The sequence below is a fragment of the Rhinolophus ferrumequinum genome, chromosome 7, assembly GCF_004115265.2.
Source record: "Rhinolophus ferrumequinum isolate MPI-CBG mRhiFer1 chromosome 7, mRhiFer1_v1.p, whole genome shotgun sequence".
In the NCBI taxonomy this organism is placed as follows: domain Eukaryota; kingdom Metazoa; phylum Chordata; class Mammalia; order Chiroptera; family Rhinolophidae; genus Rhinolophus; species Rhinolophus ferrumequinum.
Genome location: NC_046290.1, coordinates 97,174,546 through 97,197,763, shown reverse-complemented (window position 1 = coordinate 97,197,763; position 23,218 = coordinate 97,174,546). Strand labels below are relative to the sequence as shown.

The 23,218-nt window shown below is 46.1% G+C and overlaps 1 protein-coding gene across 6 annotated transcripts in view; it reads right to left on the bottom strand.

Annotated features, from left to right (window-relative positions):
- AUTS2 (activator of transcription and developmental regulator AUTS2) overlaps positions 1–23,218 on the bottom strand; it is a 1,097,126-nt gene that overhangs the window by 63,291 nt on the left and 1,010,617 nt on the right. For all 6 annotated transcript variants that reach the window (XM_033111212.1, XM_033111210.1, XM_033111211.1 and 3 more), the window contains one exon: positions 18,023–18,074. In XM_033111212.1, the coding sequence (XP_032967103.1) occupies positions 18,023–18,074 (52 nt within the window). The remainder of the gene's footprint in view (positions 1–18,022; positions 18,075–23,218) is intronic.

Sequence of the window (23,218 nt, the reverse complement as noted above, 5' to 3'; positions counted from 1 at the left end):
AAGCAACCCTAAACAAATACTTACTTTAGAAGGTGATATTGTTTTCACTGTACATTCTTTCTAGACAGACAGACATTTGGAAAACTCTGCTGCCACCTCAGCGGACACGGGGGCTGCTACACCAGGACTGAGGATCAAGTGTAACCTTGGGCAGCTTGCTCAGCCTCCCTGTGCCTCAATTTCCCCATGTCAAAATGGTCTTAACAACACGATCTCAAAAGGCTGCCAGGAGGATTCCATGAGTAAATCCATGTAAAGTGATTAGAACGAAGCCTGGCTCATAGTTAAGTATGTACTCAGTCAATGTTAGTCCCTATCCCTAGTGGATTATGCACTTTAACAAACTGTAAAAGAACCTGGATTCTCACGAGGGTGATCACACAGCCCGGTCTGCATGCCCAGCCCAGCGTTAGGTCTGTTGTCCCAAAGTAATTCTTCATAGCAGTTTGCTTCACTTTCAAAAGTGTCCTGGTCTACACAGTAAGAAATATAGTCACTTAATTACCACTCAGAAGATATGCAAATGCAAGGTATTTTACAGGAAGGGAGAGGGAAAGATACCAAAAAATGTTCATTTGTTTAAACACCTAAAGAAGAAACAGGGCTAGATAGAGAGCTGTTGTTTGTACTTTAGTTGTTATTGTGTTGTTCCTTTTTAAAGCTAAGGAGACTCTTAAAAGACTGAAGGAAATAAAAAGCCAGTAGACACGGAAAGGCTTGACTTGAGGGGTCAAAGACGGAAGGGGGAAGAAAGCCAAGGACCCAGCTCCCTCTGGCTCACGAGGAAGAGACCTTCCGCATCTAGAAGAGGAAAACTGAAGCTGTTCCCCAACAGGCCTTGGGTGGGGTGGGTGAGGCGGGGGCAGCCCAGGGAGCTGAGTCTGAAACAGCTGTGGTGGGAGTGGGTACTGGACAGTTACTTCCGTGACTGTTCCACGCATGAAGGAAGGTACGGTGAGTGCAGGAACTGCCTAGATGTTTTCAAGAGTTTCTGCTCGGGCTAGAGGGTACAGATGGACACAGAAGTACCAGCCCGGTATCTGCTCAGCAGCCGGGGGCAGGAATGGAGGAAATGCGATGACTGGCTGGGCGCTGAGGCTGGCGTTGGCAGTGGATGAACAGAACACTTGGTGAGTGAGTGGTGGTGAGGAGGCCTTGAAAAAACATGCATTTTAAGGTTCAAATACCTCTGTGTAGCATTTAAAAAAAATAAAAGATGCTTCACAGTGATACCCTGCCTTGGCACCACTGCCCACGAGGCGGAAGGGCACACAGGGCCAAAGACGGGCACCAGACATGAGCGGGTGGGTGAGGGCTGGAGGCTCTTTATGGAGGAACGGTCCACAGAAAATGGATGAATAGCAGGCATTTCCTGCACTTCTGCTACCAGAAAGCTCAGTGAGTTGGACTTTCTGGCTAGATTAAATAAAAAGGAACAAAAAGTGAAAACGGCTTCGTCGGGGATGAGTGCTACCCCCATTGGGAAAGGCACCTTCTCTCCCTGTCTCTCACAGACACACCACCAGAGGGTGCTTTAAAAACTAAAGTAACAAGTTCTAAATAGCTTTCAGAACTTCACTGAGATTTCCAGTCTTAACTGCTGTCTCACCACTTGAAATTCTTCTACAGCTTTTACAGTTTAATTTTTAGTAATCAGCACTGTAACTTTCCAATTCTGTAAACAAAGAAAATCTAGTTTTGTTGGACGTGAAGTTTAAATAGCACACTAAGTCTTCCATAAAAGTAAGTGGCTAAATATACCCGACAGTTGTTCACAGTGAGGCTGTTCCCCATGCTCTCTCTCCCTCAAGGCTTCCCGGCTAGACCTGCACGAGCACTTCTACCTAAACACACGGCAGACAGTTCAGGCTGAGTGAGAAACAGTGTTGTCAGTCAGAGGCATTTTTCATTTACCAAACCCAAGGCCCCCCCTTTAGGCTGGGCTGGCATAGTAGAAAGAGCACGAGGCTGGGAGACCAGAAGGCTGGGACATAGGAACTGGCTCTGTCCCTTACCAGTCATAGGACAGTTTTCTCACATGTAAAATACCTATTTGGCTTGACTGCCTTCTGAAGTACAGAAACAGCATGCTGGCACGCTGGAGGCTCTCAGTCTCTTCCTGAAAAATGCCCAGTTGGGATCATCAGATTATCTAATACTAAATGCATGGATTAGATCAAGTAAGAGTCAAACTTTTCTATACAGTGTTTCCCCAAAAATAAGACTAGCTGGACAAATCAGCTCTAATGTGTCTTTTGGAGCAAAATTAATATAAGACCTGGTATTATAATTAATGTTTATTATATTAAAGACCCGGTCTTATAGTAAAATAAAACTGGGCTAGGTCTTATTTTCGGGGAAACATGGTACTTTCTTTAGTCAGATCACTTAGAGCCTCCCATTATAACCTAAATTCCCGATTTTATGTAGAGCACCCCACCGGTCACCATGGTGGGGGGAGAACTCAGAGGACAAGGTAAGACAGCCAGGCGCATCCCCAACTCTACTGAGAAACACAGCATGCAGGAAGTGTTCAAATCTTGGGAAGGTGGGAGGGCTTCCTGGAGGATGTGGTACTTGCACAGAGCTGTGAAGAACAGGTATGACTTAAATTCACATACATGTCCATGTGTACAATCTTATCTGATGTTGCCTTTCCATACAACATTCTCATTTTTAGACACGTCCCTTCCATTGATAAACACAAACCATTTACGAAAAGGCTCAAGGGATTAAAAACGTGGGTTAGAAAAATGCAAACAGAGAAGGGTAGACACAGTAATAAAATTCTTAGAGGGGCACCAACTTATTGCTCTGATAACTTGCAATTAAAAGGAAAGAAACATTTGTCTTCTCTGTTGATCATATCTGAGGGTAACCTAAGAGCTCTAGTCGATGAGGGGAAGCCCTGTTGTACAGAACTTCAGCCAATCAATGTGGCGGAATGGCAGACCAGTCACCCTTTTGCCATATGTGAAATACTGCATCAGGGAAGGCTCACCAATGAGTGGAACCATTATATAACAGTTGACGGGGAACTTGGCAATGCAGGTATCAGGTTGCCATGTCCTGAACTTACTGAACAATCCTTGTGTCACTAAAACTGGGACGTCCAGACATTGTAGATACTCGGGTATGAGGCAACATAAAGCTCTGCCATGTCTACGTATGGTGTTCTCTTGCCAAAAAATCTAACCCGTGTCTAGTCAAGGCTCTGGGGCCCAATTCCCATTATAGGAAATATGAGGGACAGAGGAATAAACTAAATTTATTCTGGAAGCCACAAGGGCTTCCAGAATGTGTAACGTCTACAAAACAGCTGACCTGGTTCCTTCAACAAGTCACTGACTTGAAAAGAATGGGAGGCTAGGGAGGGTGTGGATGGCTCTCGATTAAAATAAGTAATATGTGACCCTAGCGTGTGTATCTGGAGGGGAGCAGACCATGTAAAACGACGCTTGTGAGACAATCGGGAGACGGGATTGCGAATGGGTATTAGATGATACCAAGCAATTCTTGTGTATTTCGTTAGTCTGATAACAGAATGTGGTTATGTAGAAAAAATAGTCGTTTTTTAAAAAAAAAAGTAGACGTGCACTTAAGTACGTAGGGGTGAAATGACATGATTCCTGGTATGTGCTTTAAAATTAGCAATAAAGAAAAGAGAATAGACATCTCCTCACCCTATCTATCCTAGCACCTAAAAAACAACTGCGGCAAAATCCTGATAGACATGACCCTGGATAACGGGTATAGATAGGGTTCATTCTAATGTTCTCGATGATTAATCAAGTTGGACAATTTTCATTTTTTAAAAAGCTCCTTATGTGGATCCAGTATGAAACTGCATTCACTTTCATATGTAAGTCTCATTTCACACAAAAAGACACATTTCAGATGACTTTCAACTGATTCTCATTTTGCTATTGGAAGAGGCATTTAAATTTGGAAAGCTTAACACACACGCGTTCCCAAGTGTGCCCCTGGGACGAAAAACATGGGCATCACCTGGTGGCCTGTTAGAACTACAAGTTTTTCCTCCCAGTTTCTATGTATTTTATTCATATTAAAGAAACATTTTCCCCAAATCTGCATTGATTCTGTGTTTGTGCTAATTGTTAGGTTTTTTTTCAGCAAAGCAAGAGCAATAGCACAGAATAACACACAATAAAGAGTCCATTCACGTTGGTAACACTTGTGGATTTCTAAATATGTCTATCACCTGTGGGTTTTGGAAATTTAGGTCATTTAAGACCCCTGGGAGGCAAAAACTGGTGGCATCTGCAGGGGGCGGAGGGTGGCTGGGGCCCTTTGCAGAACAGGTCACTGTGCACGGCTGAGCTCTCACGGCATGGCCGACACTGACAGTCGCAGCTTTTCTTGTCTGTTCTTCACTGCCTCTTTATGTGTCAGCTCTGGTGGTCTCTGTGTGGAGTGAAACCGAAGCAGCACGTTTGTGTGGTGCCCCCGAGCGGCTCTCACACACTTTCTTGCCCCGTGAGGGGAAGTCTGTCCAGCCAGGGACTTCTCCCTTGGTGCAGGCCAGTGCCGCCCGGGGGATGGATGGTGCAGGTCAGACGAAGTCTTCTTCCTTCCCCAGTGAGCTTATTCTGCAGTGTTTTGTCCGACTATGTTGCTCAAGTTTCTTATGTGGACTCCAGGGCTCTCCCAGAGTTCTTTCTGTTCGTGGATCTCTAATTATAATTATTGATCTTTTTGTAGGGACAGATGCTGGGGTCTCCCACTTGGCCATCTTGTTGACATTACTCTGTAGATCTCAAATGCATATTTCTTTCTTGTTTTTTAAATTTCCTTTTATTTTTCAATTACAGTTGATATTCAGTGTTTCAGGTGTACAGCATAGTGGTTAAACATTTATTTACCTTACGAAGTGATCCCCTCGTAAGTCTAGTACCCATTTGACACCATACAGATGGTGTCAAACACCATACATAGTGATTACAATATTATCGGCTATACTCCCTATGCTTCACATCCCCATGGCTACTGTGTAACTGCCAATTTGTTCTTCTTGATCTCTCCACCTTTTTCACCCAGCCTCCTCACCGAGATTCACTGAATCAGAAACTCAGAGTGGGGCCCAGCAATCTGTCCTAACGAGCCATCCAGATAATTCTGGGGAAGGCTGAAGTTGGAGAGCCACTAGTTTAATACATCAAGTCCTGGGGGATGCCTGTTCTTGAAGGATACCTAAGAAAGCTTAAATATTTTGGTGACTTGCCGAAACTTCTTAAGGTATTACAATTTTTGGAAATCCCCAATTCAGATATAACTTTGTAACTTAAAACTTTGATATTTCACATGGAAGGGAAAAACACTTCAAAACACTGCTGTTCATTATTCTACAATCCAGCAATCGCCGTTTAATACGGAAGTTACACAGTACTTCGTTCACAAAAGTTACTGGTAATCACAGCACATGTGCTATGTGTGTGTGTGTTTGTGTTGGGATAACCCCTCATGCAGATGGCAAGCGGGCATCAGTGATGCAGCGTCTGCCAATCAGGAACTAAACAGAACAGCTTGTCTTTGAGAAGCGGTTGAGCAAGTTAGCTCAGCTGGTTATAGTGTAACACAGGCCCAAGGTCATGGTTCCAAACTCCATCTAGATCAGATAGCTTCACTTTATCATACAGCTCTAAGTACAGGCCTAACACCTGCCAGCCACCCCACACACAAGTAGTGGGGCTGTTCCCCAGGCCAGAGAGTGGAAGGATTGGAAATCCATGACGAGAGGACAACTGAGTCCAAATGGCAGGTCCAGCGTTACCTTCAACAGGCCTGGTGCATCTGATGTTACAGATAAACAAATAAAAAGGCTCTCTGACAATGAATAGACCTACTGCCCTTCAGCAAGAGTCTGGGTTTCCCTCAGTGATCCATGGATCATTTGAGCATTTACAAAATGTCCAGATGGTCTTCCTTGCTTCAAGACTGGTGGTCATCTGCATCAGAATCACCTGGAAAGCTTGTTCAGAACAGACCCTGGGCCTCACCCCCAGCTTCTGATTCTCTGAGATTCTGCACCTCTCCCAGCTCCTCTGGGCACCGCACTGGAGAACCCGTGGTCTAGACCCAATCCTGCACCTGAACTCCAGCTGATCCATTCCTTGGAGCGCTGAGTTCCTCATCAGCAGAGACGGCCTTTCCCACTGAAACTAAGTCCTGGGCCTGGAAACCCAATCCACGCCACGGAGAGAAGATGAGGAGGGCAGAGTTGAATGGCAAGATCCTTTCAGTGAATTCCTTAAGCCTGCAGGGCTGGGCACTGGACAGCAGCACGGCCATGGCCCCTTCCTCAAAAAGCTGACAGTGTATTTTGTGCAGCCCTCTCTCGGATGAGTGCTGCAAGAATTAAAGATAAGATGTGCGCGCGTGTGTGTGTGTGTGTGTGTGTGTGTGTGTGTGTTTTAAGGCCATCTTTTGCCACAGATACAAACACAAATGGTCACCAGTACTTGAGACCCCCTCTCTACAGTCCATCTTTGCTGCTGGCCTCACAGCTGCATGCCTGCCTCCCACCCTCCCCGTTCTAGGATGTCAGTTGTTCACCTGTATGGAAATGACAGCTGCTTGTCACGGTCGCCGTCAGAGGCCTCACTTGCAGCAGTAACTAGCATGCCATTTCCAAGGCTGTCATTCTCTGGTGTCAGCACAACCCACTGTTCAAAGATCTGCTCTGACATGAACCAGGCAGCGTCGTGACTGCTACTGCCGTGGACTCCTCTGTGCCCGACACCGATGGCAGCTGCTCGGCGCCCGGGGTTTGTTTCACCCAATTATTTGTTTGTCACTTGGAAGCCCGGGGTGTCGCACAGGTATTGTGGAGGTATTTTTGGCCTGATGCACAGGCAGAAAGCATAATGAGGCCCTCAGGTGAAGGTCTATTTTGTCAGTTAGGTGCTAGGATGATGTGCAGCCCAGAAGCCTGAGTAGCAATTAGGATATTTGAATAAGATAAGATACCTGGCAGGAGGCTGAGAAGGCTCAGAAAGTCGGCCTTAACTTTTAAAATGCCAAAAAACCCTTAGAGTAGGCAGTTTTCAAGTTTGTCCTGGAGCTAATATAGAAGGAGGAGGTGCAAAGGCTGGCTTAAGCAATGAACCTCGGCAGGAGCCTGACCCGAAGGTGTGCTCTGGGGGGTGAGGGCCCCGCCAAATGGCCCCACAGGTAACGAGTCAGTCACTCAGGGTAAGGAGTCACGTGGGCACGTATCAGCTACTCATAGCTGGCTGGGCCTCAGTGGGCCTGGAGAGCCACCCTCTAACAAGTCACCCCGAGCCTGCCTGTTGAAGTCAGGCGCTTCTCCTTCCTATGGGAGTACACGGCATTGATTTGATGTCTAACATCTTGGCAAGAGGCTATCATACAGGGCAATGCAGCCCCTACAGCCAGCTGCGAAAAACAAACCCACACAACTTAGTTTATAATCTAATATTTGACCAAAGCACACAGCAGCAACGCCCCGGCATCGCATCCAGGAATTGGTCTCGAAGATCTTCGATGTCTCTTCAGTGATGTGCTTCCTTTTCAGTTCTCACTCTCAGAAGGGAAGGGAGACAGCCCAGGCCAGCCTAATTCTCCTAAGTAACACACGACGGATTTGGTAATAACACAATTAACCCGATTCCTTCTTAAAGCCATTCACAATTTTCCTTTGTGCTACCTCTTGGGGAATGCCAAGACACCCAAAGTATTACTTCTCATTCTTTTCTTTAAAACAAACCCTTCCACAATAGATATGACCGGGCTTTGAGTGAAGCTAAAACTCAGCAAACAGCAAGTGTGGGGCTGAGAGAATGAAGCTGATACTATCATCACTCCTGGCAAAAGAACAGGAGGAGGTAAGACGGAGTCAGTCCAGCAGGCCTAGTTTACCTTTGGAAGAAGCAGGGCTCTGATGAATTGCGTAGTGTGCGAGAATGTACTGACAGCTAAAGACAGGTGGCGAGGTGGTGACATTCCCTGGATTATCGAGAATGGTCCATCCAAGACTCATTTTACCAATGTGAAAAAGAAGCCACCTGGCAGCTAGCTCTAAAGCAGGCCGGCCCCATCCTCATCTAACCTGCAGCAATCCCTGCCCAGGAAATGGTCAGTCAGTCCTCTTAGGTCAAGTACAAAGGAACCTGGCACCTAAGTTCTTTCTACAGTGGGGTTTTATAAACAATTAGCAAGCAGATAAAAGACCTCTTTTAACACCACTGAAAATGCAGACCAGCAGACAAGGGGCCCTCTACATGGTTATTCTAATTCCGGAGGTTAATACCAAACAGCTGGTAATCAAACAGCAGATCCTCACTCTCTGCCCTCTTCCCCCACCCCTGAGACTCAGACCCTCTTACCTCTAAGATCTTTCTTACAGAGATGGAATCTCCTGGAGAAGAGAGGTGTAGACAGCCCTATTCTTGCTTACAAGTTCAGGACTGAAGTCAGAGCACTGGCTACGAGGCACCACTCTTTTCAAACGCAATGTTCACAGTGTCACGCACAGCTATCTGGGAACATGGATGCCCTCTGTGCAAGTTTCAGGCTTGAAAAGGACCTAGAACACTCAAAAGCAAACTTTGGCCTTTAGACCTTGGTGGATCTTGGAGTCCATTCAACCTTCTCACATTACCAACGAGAAAAACAAGTCCTATGGAGTGATGTGCTCATGGTGACCAGTCGCTCAGCTCAGCTGGAGCCCGAACCTTCTGTTACTAAAAGCAGTGTTTACTGTAATACACCCCTCCCCTCCTTGTAGTATGCCAACCGGGCACAAATGGAAGGAACACAATCTAACTGGGGAAACATGAAAAAAAAGAGGCCCCATTGATAGGTGACACACAGAACTTGACAGCGCTCCTCCATACCTTTTCATTAGTTTAATTAGTTTAACAAAAGCATCCGTTTTTCACATGGAAAACTCAAAGTGGTAGGTTTTGGTCTGACAGTGTGCACAAGCTGGCAGGCTGTGGCCCCTGAATGGGTGACACCTGCAGTCACTGAGGACGGGTCTATTCCAGTTGCCAACCCACATGGGCTCACCTCAGGTCAGTGTTTCCTCCTGACACACTCTTATGGCCATTTAAAAAAAATTAGTAAGTGGCTTCTTTCCCATCACACCATTTCAAAAGTCTCTTTCCAAATTTAAAAATATGTTTAAATTCTTACTTTTTGGGTCTTATGTTTAATATGATCTGTTCACTGTTGTTATCTCCTGAGCTTGTTACTCAGTGCTTAATATTTGTTGAATGGAAGAATAATTTCAATATGGCTTCCACTTCAAGCCAATTGAAGGAATAAATGGAACAAACATTGACATCATTTACTTAGCAGATGACAAATCTGATTTCAGAAGAAGAGTCCTAGTTAAACCAAAGCTTATGGGTAAAGTTTATGGATGAAGAAGACTTAAAAGATCAACCCAACAAGTCCAGCAGAAGACAGACCATACTTGAAACGTCAAGAAAAATGATACAAAACAAGAGGAATTACATAGCTGGGCTTTCAGGGAGAAGAGCTTTACTATGGAAAAGGCTTTCCCGGCTATAAACAGATAATGAGAAAATGATGTAATCTTGGCTAAAATTAGGTTTTAGTGTTACTCTGCTGAGAGATGTGAAAGGTGATAGATAAGAGGGGGAAAATGTTTTCCAAGTGGCTTTTAAAGGCATCCGAATATAACCGCCTCCCACATCAGTCTATTAACAGGCACACTTGAGACAGTTGCCTCTTCAAAAGGACTCTTAGAAAAGCAATGATGTGCTCTCAACCTCTTCCTTTATAAGACAAGCTTTACAAGGGTCAGAGAGGATTTGAGCGCCCACAGAACACTAGTCCTTATTAACAGGCCCCCTCCCGCCTCAGCACAGGACTGGGCCTCATGCTTATGCCATTGGTTGTTAAGGAAATGCTCCTGCTTGAAAACCCGAAGTCACTTCTAATCAAATATGACTGAAAATTAAAGATCAGTCCACTTATAGGCACAGGAATGGGCATGGAGAGTAGAAATTTGGAGCAAAATCCTGTTGTTAGAAGCTGAGGGAACCAGATGCCTAAAGCTGAGCCCTGGCGCGATGCAGTAACCACGACTACTCGGGGTGCCCCTGGGATGGGGCTCCTGAGATGCCAGAAGTCCTGGCGAGAGCCTCCACTATCAAGGAAAACTTCCTCCCAACCTCCAGGAACACAAGACACCTCATGAGGGGCGGTGGGAAAAGCCTTAGGGACTCGTTCTGGCCAATGATCGTCGGAAATGCCACCGAGCACATCCAAGCTGAAACCTGAAGGGGCATTCTAGGGTTCTGGCTCGACTTTTCCCTCCACCAAGACAACTACCAGGAAGGGGGCTGCTCCTTCCGCCTGGGCCCCAGAATAAGGACGAGGAGACCTGCGGCTGTTCCATGGCTGACACTTAATATGAGGCCAGTGTTGCCGTGAGACTCTGCAGCCTGAGGTGCACAAGCGGACGGACGGATGGACGGACAGAAGGCAAAGGCACTGCTCAGAAAGCAGCTGTGGCAGCCCACTCTGTGTGTTGTACCGCCGAGTCCTAGTAAAGGGTTTACAGGGGAAAGGCATGCGGGGCATGCTGACTCTCTACTTAAGTTATACCCGTGGCAGAATAGTTAATATTTATTTTTCAACTCGTGGATTCAACTAATGCTGAGAGGCTTGCTCAGATGGAGCATTCTGCACACAACCCCACAGTGAACTGACGGTGCACCCCACAAAGGAGGGGCTCTCCACTCCTACCCACAGGCTTCAGGAGCTGGTGAGAAATCATTTCCAGAAGTGGAACCGGAGGCACGGCCACTCATCGCCAGCTTGCCACTTGGACGTAAAATGAACTTCCACATACCAATTTATGGGCCTCCTTGCATAATCAAGCCTTAGAATGCACTCTTCCAGTAAGTCCAGGCAGCTCAGCCATGGATGGAAGGCAAGCTTGTGGGATGGGAGTGGGCCATGGGGGAGGGCTGCAGAACCTCTGAATTCGGGCCCAGAATCTCGTTGGTGAATTCACAAAGTGGGTCCTTACTAGACAACCATTTCTCCTTTTTCAAGGCATAGACCGGGGAAGTGGTAAAACACTGATGGTTGCTCCAGGCAAAATCAAAAGAGCTGAGCAATAGCTCAGGCACCATGAAATTAAGACAGTCTGTTGTACTTGCTCGGCCCCCATAGGTTCAGGAATAAACCGGTAAAAATCCAAAATGCACAGAGGAGATTATTTGTGTGGGAATCAATCATTTCTCTGCTGAAATTTTCTGACATTTCCTTACACAGTATCTTCAGTGCATTCATAATTCACCAAAGTTGCTTCCTGAGACTGAGCATTGCTGGGCTTTCGGAGTAATTGAGACAAATTTTGCTTGTTAAATAAATTCCAGGCAAGAGTATATTTGACTTGTGCACAGGAAAGGAGAGAATTCTTATGTAAGCTGCAAAACAATAGAATTTTATCTTATCTGAGGAACTTATTGCCGCCTGCCTGTGTGTGTTTTACTGCCAAAATAAAATAAATTGAATCAGCTCACACATGATAACATGCTCTTTCCTAACTCATACTAATTGCTTGGCTAATTGATGTTTGTTGAACTTTCTCCATTTCATTGAGTGATTAGGTACAAAGCTAACAGTTGACATCTGTAGGCGCTTAACTGGCGTCTGTAATTACTGTTAATGTTAAATAATTGTTAGTTAATTGGAGTGGTAACTGACTGAATGGAATCCAGATTGTGAAGCAAAAAGAAACCTAGTTAAATAAACATACATTTTCAGAGAAAACAACATTTTTCTGCAGTTGTCAGAAACTAGAAATAATCCAGAGGCCATGGGATAGACACAGGCTTCCTCCATGCGGGGAAACTCCAAGCCTGGGGTAGAAAGTGTCACCAGTGAGGAGGCTCTTTGTCCTTTAATGGCCCCCATTAAAGACTCCAGGACTGACTGGGTGTTGTGTTCATGCCAACTGTCTCCTATGAGCGTGTATGACTTTCTGAGACAACCAAATATCACGTCACTGGCTAAACAGAACCCTGAACATGAATGGACTGAAAAGAGAGGCTGGTGAACATTCCAGCTCTTTTGCTACTATTGCCAAGTATCAGAGAACAGCAGCAATCATCCAATAAAGTAAGCGAAGAGCTTTATTATGTAGTGGGCTCTAACGTCAACAAAAGAATATTTATCTGACTAAAAGAAAGGATTCTCTTACACTGTAGTTTGCTCCAGCTCACAGGGGTACACAGGATCTGGCCTACGGTCTACGTGGAAAAGTGACATCACGGTAAAGGTTCTATTCCAAAGACACCACCCAGATTGATTTGAATGTTCAGAGTATCTTCCACCTTCCTCACTAAACCTCCAGTGATGGGACCCAGTATTTACCCAGGACTCCTCCTCACACTCATCCCTACGTCAGGGAAAGACCAGGTAGCAGCTGGTAAAAAACCTAGCAGGAACCCTTGTTCACACCATGAAATACCTTTAGACCAGGGATGTCCAAACTGCAGCCCGCAGGCCAACCGCGGCCGGCGATCCACTGTTAATTGGCCCGCAGCAAATTGCAAAAATATATTTAGTTTACTTAAATAAACCAGGTGAGGCAATACGTCCTTCACCTCGAGTGAGTGGCATGGCTGTTTGTGTATTTTTTACCGCATATGGCCCTTGGTAAAAAACGTTGAAAAAAGTTTGGACACCCCTGCTTTAGACCTTTTCTGGTGGTTTCGCTCTAACAGTACAAGGCATGTTTCCAAGAAATCTCAAGGAGTAATTCTATACAAGTTCTGTCTGTAAGAGCCTGGCGTCTATAGGAAGGTCCATTTCCACAACAAAAGGGACTGATTGCATGCTATTTGCAGGGTAGCGGAAGAGGAGGGACTGAACCACTCATAACTCTTTTGTCTCCTATCAAGCAGCAATTACCCTTCAATAGTATTTAATTCTCCACACGTCAGACATTTCTATCTCCTAAAGAACCCAGAGAACTCTCTGAACCAGGACAAAAAAAGATTGGGAGAAAGAGAATTAAAGAAAGTTCCATAACAGCTTTCCCTTATCTAGGTTTTAAGACATTACAAAATTGCAACTAATTGACAGAGGCTGAAATTGGCTGTTTATTTATTTACTCTTGTGCACATGTGCTTTGTGTCATGTCCCCCTTCCAACTAAACTCAAGACACCACAAGGAAATGTAAAATGGTCTCCATGTGCTCATTATAATTTTAAACTCTGAAAAAAATAAATTAAAGAAAGCCACCCCACAGTAAACAACCGCATTATTTTCACTTACATAAAAAGCACAGAATTATTTTAGCGGAGGGGTTTTTCTTAAGTCAATGGTGGCCTTGGTAGTAATAGAACTTAGCTTTTTGGTCACCAAACCAAGGAATTGCCCCTTCAAGTCTGACCTAATGAATGAGGTGAGATCACCTCCATTCAAGAACTGATTCAGTACTCCGTTACTGAACCTCATCACAGCAAGCAGTATCTCTGGCAACTTTTCTCTCACCTCATTTCCTAAAGCAATTTTTTAGCTAGGTGTCCTTTCCACACTGCTGATAAAACCATATTGTCGAAAATACTGAAAGGGCCTACTAACTTAAAGGCTCTGAGTGCATGTGTGTCCCAAGGAAACCATTGTACAAAAGGACCCAAGAAGAGGCCAGGTGTATCCACCTGTAGGCCTGGTAGGACCCAGAAAAGGACAAACCGTCCCAGTCAGAGAGCTCTGGGCAGCCCCAGGGTCCCTCTAGTACTCATCACGGTGCACAAGTGTCCACCAGAATTTCCATGGCTGAGCTGTGAGTGTGTGTGTGTGTGTGTGTGAAGGGAAGCGGGAGTCCCACCCAGGAGGGTGATGGCTGCTCCTTTGCTGTTCACATTTCTGTAGACACTGGGTGCTCACAGCGGGGGAGCAACCAGGGGCTTCATCCCTTCCTGGGTCCTTCCCCACCCCAGCACTTGAGATGCCCACTCAGCTAGGTTCAGCTCTCTAACAGTGGGCTCAGGGGACCTTTCCCCAGGAGGGCCCAAAGGTAGAGGTGAGGGAAAAAGAAGGGGTGATAAAGTCATGGGGTGAAATACACTTCTTGGCCACCTATCATCTACAGCTTGTCCCGGTGGCAGGGTAGATCCTAGAAGAGGGCTCTGTGGCAAGAAGGGGCAGTGACTTGGGCCTTTTCTCTTCCCTTGTCCTACACCATGGGCCCACACTGGGCTGGCACGTAAATAGCGGACTCCATAGAACACATGACTGCTCTTCTCCCTCCTCCCAGACAGGGCTTCCCTTCTTTCCTTTCCTCCTCAGGCAGCTCTGCCATGAAACAATATCAGAGTTTAAAAGAGACTGACTTTCTTGGCAGGATGGTCATTTTCTGCATTTCTGTCTATATATCAAAGTGGCAAAACCGCCAAGAAGTAGGTCCTACAGTATGTAAGAAAGGGTAATACACACTGGCTGCACAAATGGACCTGACTGGAGAGTTCCCTTAAGGGGAAATCCTTCAGAATTTAGTCCTGTTGTTCCTACAGCAGTCAACCAACTAAACATGCACAAGAAGTAACTCTTCCTCTGTCTCACTGGGAAAATTAATTTTTTCTTGGGCAGATGGTTGAGTCACAAAGACAGAAGGATTCATAAAATTCATATGAACATCCTGTAAACATTTAAACACATGAAGATTAAACAAGGCAACCATGACCTTGATTAAACTTAAACTAGTTTGTAACGTCTACAACCCTAAGCCTGAAATTTACAGACTCATCTTTCCACCTCTTTTGACATGCACAGTACTCACTGGGCATGTCGTGGGTGCAGGCAAGCACGCTTTGCTTGATTAATTTGTTTTAAAGTGGGAAATAAAAGGCATCAGAAGAAAGTAATGATTCGGAACACCTAAACACAAGAAACTTTCTTACTAGTTCTCTATTAAATTGGATGGGCTCTCCAACACATGGGAAACATTTGATTGGAAAACATTTGATTGTAAGTAAACACAAATAAGAATGTGGGAAACATTTGATTGGAAAACGGATCAATGGGCAGGAAAACACAATCAATAGGCAGAAGTGATATGAAACATATTCATCAGACCTGCTGTGTCAGCCCCTCCTCACTTCCCAAGACTGTCATAAAACATCCCACCAGAGACGGTGGCCCAGGACGAGGAGGTTTTGCTAGGATTCAAAATTCTGCCCTACAGAGGCTAAAGGACTTATTCAAGCTCACAAGCAGGTTGCTGGGACTGAGCCATGGCCCCTGCTGCTTCAGCCAGGAGCTTCAGCCCCAGCATCAAAGCTGTGCCCCCCAGCCCCCAACACAATCAGTTGGTGAGATTAGCACTGCCCTCCCACAGTGAAATTTTATGGCCCAAATCTGCCTGCCACTGGGCTCAGCAGCATAATCTCACCAGCAGCTTAAAGTCAGGCTTCTCTAAGGCCCAAGCACTGTGGAACCCCTGGGCAGGAGAGGTGACATGTGGCTTTAAACATCTGGAGGTGGAGAAATACACGTGTCAGCTTCCCTGCACGCTTGTTAGACTGTTCAATAAACTGAGGCTTTGAAGATTTTCCCCGTAGTGTTTGTTACCTGGTGTAAATGTGCCCTTTCTTACAACGCTTTTTATTGCTCTTGGCTAAGAATACTGGACAGAGACGGGAGACCTGACTTGCAGGCAGGCAGGCTGCTTTGCAGGAGAACTTGAACTTGATGTGCATGAAGCTGACAATTCCTTGAAGGCCTTGTCAACCATCCATCCAGTAAACACCTCCACGACCAGGAGTGAAAACAGACTTAAAACCAAAAGCTCGCCTGGAGGCTCTCTGCACCTGTCCTGAAGCAATTACTGACATTATCACTATACAATGAATCTCTTTTTGAAGTTGTTTTCCTGATGTTTAGCAGTTTGAATACTAATCCCCTTAACAAAACTGTCCCCATGCGTTGCCCCCTTCCCTGCCCCCCTTAATCTCCTTCTCTCAGGGGAGGAGGGCGGGTGCTGGACACCAGTCAGTCTAGTGGGCAGCACCTGGATTTGCATTGATTCCTTCGCTTGTCATTTATGTTACCAACAGGAATTAGCATAAGGCATTAAGGGGAAACTCTGGAGGAGAAAAGAAAGGCCATTTTGATGGAAATAAGGGGCAAAGAATAATCTGCCATCAACTAAAATGCTTATTTGTGTATGGTTTCCCAAGCAAGGCTTAGAAAAAGCCTATGTTGATTTTCCTGTACACAAAGAAACCTTAATCCTTTCAAGGCAACTAAATCACCCCCAGAAAAGCAGCTCAGAAGAAAGGCACCCCGTCAGGGGGTGACTATTCACAACCAAATAGATGCCACAAATCACACTCTGTAAGTAAACACAAATAAGAATGTGGGAAACATTTGATTGGAAAACGGAAAGCAGAGGACAGAGCAGGAGGAAAGAGGCAGAGGGCGCTTCTCCTCATCAATCACTCTTCATCCCTCCTGAAGAGAGCCTTTCAGCCTGGTGAGGGCAGCGGCCGCCTGAATGCAGGTCCCAGAGCCAACTCTCATTCCAGGCTGATCCCAGAGAGGGCAAACACATTCCACAGCTTTAGAGCAAACTGGCCAAAGAAAGACACAGTCACACGGGGCTGCAGGGCCTGGGCGGGGCCGGAGTGGGCTGTCACTGAAACACAGAAGACCTCCTTTTGGCCACCTGGCATATCTCAGTCTCCTCCTCCTCCCTTTTTCACATGGATACACCACTGTCTACCAATCAATCCTCTCCCTCAACAAAATGACCAATAAACAATTATGCATTTTTTACACATGAGCACTGTATGCTATGAACTGCACATAGTTTCTTTCACTGGGGTTTTAGCGTTCTGGTTAACAAATTTATACAAACTTTCAAAAATATGCAGTCTATCAAAAATATGATGAAATATAAAACTGGAAGACTCCATTATGCACTAAAAAAGATAAAATTCAATGACAATAATTCTGGGAATAACAGCAATCACATAAGCATATACACCTCAAGGGAACTTTAAACATAATGTACTACTTAAAATTGCAGTTGGTTCCAATTCTAAAAGAATCTAGGAGCTCCAAATAACTGCACTTGGAAATGTGTCTTACTAACCAGGTAGCAAAAATGCTAGCTAGCTACAGAATGCTGAAGTGGTTTCAGATTTCAAAAACTTTATGAGGGCCCAACTCTTCCATGTAACAGAATGAAATGAGCACAGAAAGCACGCCTTCTTCATCTAGCAATTATCACACAAGCACCTAAATCAGGTTCCACAGTGGAGAGGAAAAGATCAAATAGTTCATATAATTTATACCTTTCGAATCAGACACCTTTGCAAAGCCCATGATTAGACACTTCCTCCTTAAATTTCATTATTTCCAACAATACTGCTACAAATGAAAACTGCCCAGAAACCTATTGGCAATGATTTAAGATAAGTTTTCCCTTAAACGTATTCCTTTATCATTAGTCTCTCTTACTCTATATTACTGTTGGGAAGAAATTAATGGGATAGCACATATTTAAATTTTGCCCTCTTGTTCATTTATTTACTTTACAGAAAGCCCACAGCAGAGTAAGGCTTGGCTTCTGACCATAGTATTGTGACTACTACATATCCACTGGTTATTAGAGTCCGCAGGACAAATTGGCTATTTATAGTTCTCTCACTGCTGGGTAGTTGATAAGTAACAATGAAGTTAAGGCTCTTCGAGAACTATTATTCTCCATTACCACTTCCTACATTAAATTAAAGTCACATAGATAATAATGATTTCTTAGTCAAATCAATTTAAATAAGGATTCAATGTATTCTTTTAAACTAAACTGCTTTCAGTGAATCACAAAATACAGAGTCATATGAGGCAAAAATACAAATATGAACAGTAGTTCCAGAATGAAAAAAAAAGAACGACCATTGTTTTTTAATTTTTTTCTTCCTAGGCAACGACAATGAAATACATATAAAAATATGGAAGCCATTGCTCATAATTAAAGACTCTTACCTTTGTTTACAATAACAGTATTGAAGAGTTTTTCAGAGCTGGCATCTGATGCCTGAAAAACAAGAAAGGGGGGAAAGTGTTATTACTGTCATGAATATTGTCGTCACCATCATCATTACTATTATTTTAAATCAATTTACTGCACTTTAGAAAAGCCTAACAGGGAAAGCAGAAATTTCCCCCCAGCCCCATAAGGTGGCGCTAGGTGACTGCATGAGAGAGACCTGCAGTGCAGCTATTTGCCATGGGGGGAAAAATCTGATTTTAAAAACGTGTCCTTATTAGACATATTATCTGTGCAAAACATATTTCTATGAGATGATACACAAAGCAATTAAGCTCATTCACATAATGATTTTGCAATATTGTTGACAGATTATTTTGGAAATGGTACTTTTTATATATTTGCAGACATGCCTATTTTTCAATTGTCTTTCATAAACCACAAATGCGTATTATTTAATGCTAAGCTTTTCCTCACTGAAAAGTGTTGACTAGCACTCCCAGAAATTAATTTTTAAATGTTCATCTGATGACCCCAAGATCCCCATTCCTATAGTAACCAGGATGACCTTGGTGTTGAAACCTAAGCAAGCCAACCTGCCCCCAAACCTGACACTCTACATGCCATCAGCATAATTTCCTTTCCATTTTCTAGAGATCATGTCTGCTAATTATTACAGTGGCTTGAGGGAAGTGAAATAAGCCTGCTTAAACAGCAAGAGTAAAGCCAATTTAAATTATACACTAATGTTCTGGAAAATAAACATGAAGTCGGTTTAGAGGAAAATGCTATAATGTTTCAGAAGCACTGAATATTACTAGAATTTGAAAATTTAAGAATTAAAAATTAAGTATCCTTACTTTATTTTGAAGATGTATCTACATTTAAATTTATAATGGCTATATTTATGCTGTTTTGCTAATCAACCCTTGTAAGAAATCACTTATCTTTCACTTTTATAGAAGTGCATGTTTGACAAAGCAAAGCATTGAATGTTGAATAAATAAAAAAGAAAGAAATGTAGGAAATAGAGGAAGGGGGGAATCTGAAGTATTTTGACTCAGGCTGGCTTTTGGAGACAAAGAGGATATTCAATTTAGTCTTTCCATGTTATGTTGATGAAGATGAGATATTCCTGTGTACATCTGGGGACCATGTTCTAGTTCTCAAAACAAGTGATATAGGAAGACATAAAATATTTTTATGATTACTTTTCCCTTTATTCTCATTCTAATTTTCCAACTGTAGGGGTGGTTCAGAAGATTAACAAACAGATCAAGAAAAAAATGAATATATGTACAAAACAAGTGAACTGCATACATTCATACATAAACAGTTTAAAATAAATCCTACATGGATTTTTCCTGATTTTGCAGGAATAATAAAAAATACGCCAAGGGCCTCCCCGACATCTTAAACATAATTAAATAAAATTATTATAGTAGCTTTTAATAAAAACAAACTGCTAAAATACTGTTGCATAGTGGGGGAATAAACTACGCATTAAGCAGATGAAGAAGATTGAGTTATAAAAGCAAAAATTATGGGGATAGTGTTGTTAAATTATAACATTGAGATTTCTAGGAATGTGAGTTTCTCCGGTAAAAACTTAGAGATAAGAGTATTTCACCATTTTTCAATGAAAAAGTGTCTATTAGATCTAATTGGAACGGCTACGCCAAATTAATGGCTTAAAAAAATAAACTCCAGTTCATCTTTTAAAAGGAAAAAAGTCTGTAAATCATTTTACCAAACTGAAATAACCCTTGCAGATTTTGGAGTTACTTATTAAAATGAGTCTAACTGGCTCAAAGAAATAAAAAAAACAAATGACTGAATCCTAAATACAAAAAGCACGAGGAAGGAAAGGAAAAGGTTCCTGAATGAGTTTTTATTTGCACTTGGTGTGTGCGTGTACGTGTGTGTGCGTGTGCGTGTGTGTGTGTGTGTGTGTGTGTGTGTATGAGAGAGAGAGAATAGGACAGAAGCTCTGGATGAAGGTGAACAGGCCCTTTGGTTGTCTTTCACACCCTCCTTGGGGCTGCCACCTTTGTCAGCTTCACTGGGCTGCACGCTATGTTCTCAAGTAGGTAACTACGGCATTCCTTATGTCTGAAGCAAACTTACAGGATATGATTATTATGTTGCCAACCAGTTAAGTTATTACAGAAATAAGTCTGACAGGATCTTCAGAGAAGCTTAGGAGTACACCTTCTAATAAAAGCTTTCTGAGCCCTTTGATTTTCTGATACATGTCACAAAGCCTGAAATGACGCCTCTTGCAAGTGGGAAGGGGGTGTCGCACCAAGGCCACCACATAAAAACACCCAAAAGAAAATGATTGCAATGGGGCTTTGACTAATCATAAAATGATTCTGGATCCCTTCTCTCCCACCCAGGTGGTTAAGACTGTGGCGGACCGCTGCCCTGAAAGTCAGAAAAGGGCTTCTTAGCCAAAGTCTTAGGTGGAAACTACAAGAAAATTGTTTGCTTTTTCCTCCATGAACTTTCCAAATTCTACTTCCATTTTTAAAGCGTTTGTGCAAATTCTTTGGCTCATTGGGTTTTAATCTTTGGGACTTTTTCATTGTTTTTAGAAAAATGTCTGTTATTCCTTATATTACCTGGACCATTTTCCTAGCTGATTTTTTTTTTTTTTAAATCAGGAACGACAAATGGAGACGTGGCGAGCCGAGAGTTGGCAGACGAGCGGCGCTTTTCCTTCTCTCGTTTTTAACGCGGGGGTACCTTTACACACACTCAAGACCGTTAGATTTTGCTCGCCATTTCATTTCATTCCCCTCACTCGGCTCTGGAAGGTGAGAGCGTGAAGTAAAAAACTGATTTAAAAAAAAAATCAAAGCTCTCTTTTGGTTCCTTTTTATTTGTGCGGAGAGCGCTAATTTGTTTTTTAATGCTAAAAAATTACTAGACGCCGTAGTTAGTGTTGAAAGAAAAGTTACGTCAAGCAAATTGGAGGAAGGAACACGGAAAATGAGGGACACGAATAAAAGCCTTCCGTGCAGACGCGGGTGGGAGGCGGCCGCTCTCATTCGGGGTCCACTTTAATTCCCTTCCGTGGCAGACGCGGGCGACGGCCCTCCGCACCCGCACGAAGAGGGTCTTTCCAACAAGAAATGACAAACCTCCTCGAAACTTAAGCCCGAGTTTTTTTCTCCAACTGCCGCGGATCCCGAGCCCAGATCTCCTTTCTCTTCCCTGGCACCGCGTGCGGGCCAGGATCCCGACACTTCGGAGCGGGAAGGGCTACCCCAAGACCGCGCAGCCAGCGCCGTGGCAAGGTCTCCGGTCCCAGCGGCGCAGGCCCAAGCCGGGCCCCGGGTCAGGAGGAGCCCCTGAGCCGGGAAGCGCCTGGGCCGCTCGGGCCCCCGGTCCCGACCGCGCAGCTCCTGCCGCCCGAACTGCGGCCCAGGGAGGAAAGTACAAAGGCGGGCGCCAGGGCCGCGGAGGGGGAGAGGGAGAGAGGCCAGAAGGGAAGGGGGTGGCGAACGGGGACTCAGGCGCGCGGAACTGGAGGAGCCCGCCCCTGCCACCCCTGCCCGCCGGCCGGGCCGCCCCAACAAAAGACCCCCCGACCCGGCCGCCTCTCTTCTGACCGCGGACAGCGAGCGAGGGGGCTGTGCCCCCAGGGCTGCATTACCTGGTTGCAAAGGGTTAAGCGGTCCTGTCAGCCCCAAGTTCATGGTTGGGTTCCTTAGCAGGGTTCACGACGGGGGATCGTCAGAGACCAGGGGAAAACCAGCCAAACACACGAAGAGAAAACGCCCAACTCCGACTGGGCTCCGTCCGCAAGTCTCTGTCTCGTCCTGTCCTTGGCGAAAGCCTGAAGCTGAGGCACGAACCAGATCCGTACGCGAGCGGCAGCTTCCCGGCGGCCGGGAACGGGCGCCGCGCACACATCCAAGCGCGGCCGAGCCAAGCGGGCGGCGGCGAGAAGGATCGCGCCCGGCTCGCGCTCGCCCGCTGCCTCCGGGCCGCTCCTGCGACGTGCGGGGCACGGCGGGGACCCGAGGAATGTCCCGGGCGGGCCTGTGGGCGGGCGAGCGGCTAGGAGCGGCCCGAGCCGCGGCCGCGGCGCGCGGAGCTAAGAGCTAGGCGGCGGCGGCGGCGACAGGACAAAGGAGACCATGTGCGGAGGGAGGGAGGAGGGAGAGGGAGGAGGAGGAGGAGGGCGCACCGCGGCGGCGGCGGCGGCTTCTCCCCGGTGGCTGCCTCAGGCTCCTCGACTGCCGGGCCCGCCTTTCCAGCAGCGCCGCGGGCCGCCTGGTCCTGGTCCCGCCGCCGCCGCCGCGATAGAGGAGGAAGCTCCGGGAGTCTTTATTTTGGGCCGATCTCGCCGGCGCGCGGCGCGGGGGGCGCTGCAGCGGCCGGGGCGCCGGGCAGGCTGCGCTGGGCCGACGGCGCCTCCTGGCTGGAACTGGCTGGCGGGCGGGCGGCCGGGAAGCGCCCGGGGCTGGCTCGGCTCCGGCCCGCGCTCCGCTCGCCGGCGCCTGCCTCTCCCGCCGGCTCACAGCTCAAGTGAACTCCATCGGCGGCCGTCGCCGGCGCCGCGGGGCCCTGGCTGAACGGTTAGCAGGAGGGGTTTGCGGCGGCACCGGGCCCCCTGGCTCCGGACTTCGCTCCCCGAACGCGCCGAGCGCGCCTACTCCAGACACTCGCAGCTCTCTCGGAGCGGGACTTCCTCGGCGCGCAGAGCCCGAGCCGCTTGTGCCACCGCCCCTCCTCCGTCCCGCCCCGCGCGCCCCGCCCCTCGCTGCTCCTCCTCTCGGCCCCCGAGCCGGGTCGGCCCCGCGGGAGCTCGGTCCCCGGGCGCGACAACGACAGCTGTCGCTCCCCCCGCAGCTCGGGCCCTAGGTCCCCAGGCGGCCTTCTTGGCGGACAGTTGCGGCGGCAACTGCAATGCTCCGCGCCCTTCCCGCAGTTGTGGCTTCCAATATTCAGCCAAGGCAGAGAAAGGCCACTAGGCCCGCAGCCTGGGGTTGAATTGCAACTAGACCAGCCCCATCTACACAGAGCAGGCTCTCTGGACATCTGTAAAACGCCTGGCACATAGTAGGTGCTCAATAAAAAAAATAATAAGTACATTGTTGAAAATGGATTTGGGGGGTGTCAGAGTCTTGCATTAGGAAAAAAAGGTCTTAATCTAACGTCATCTCCACCATGATCAAAGA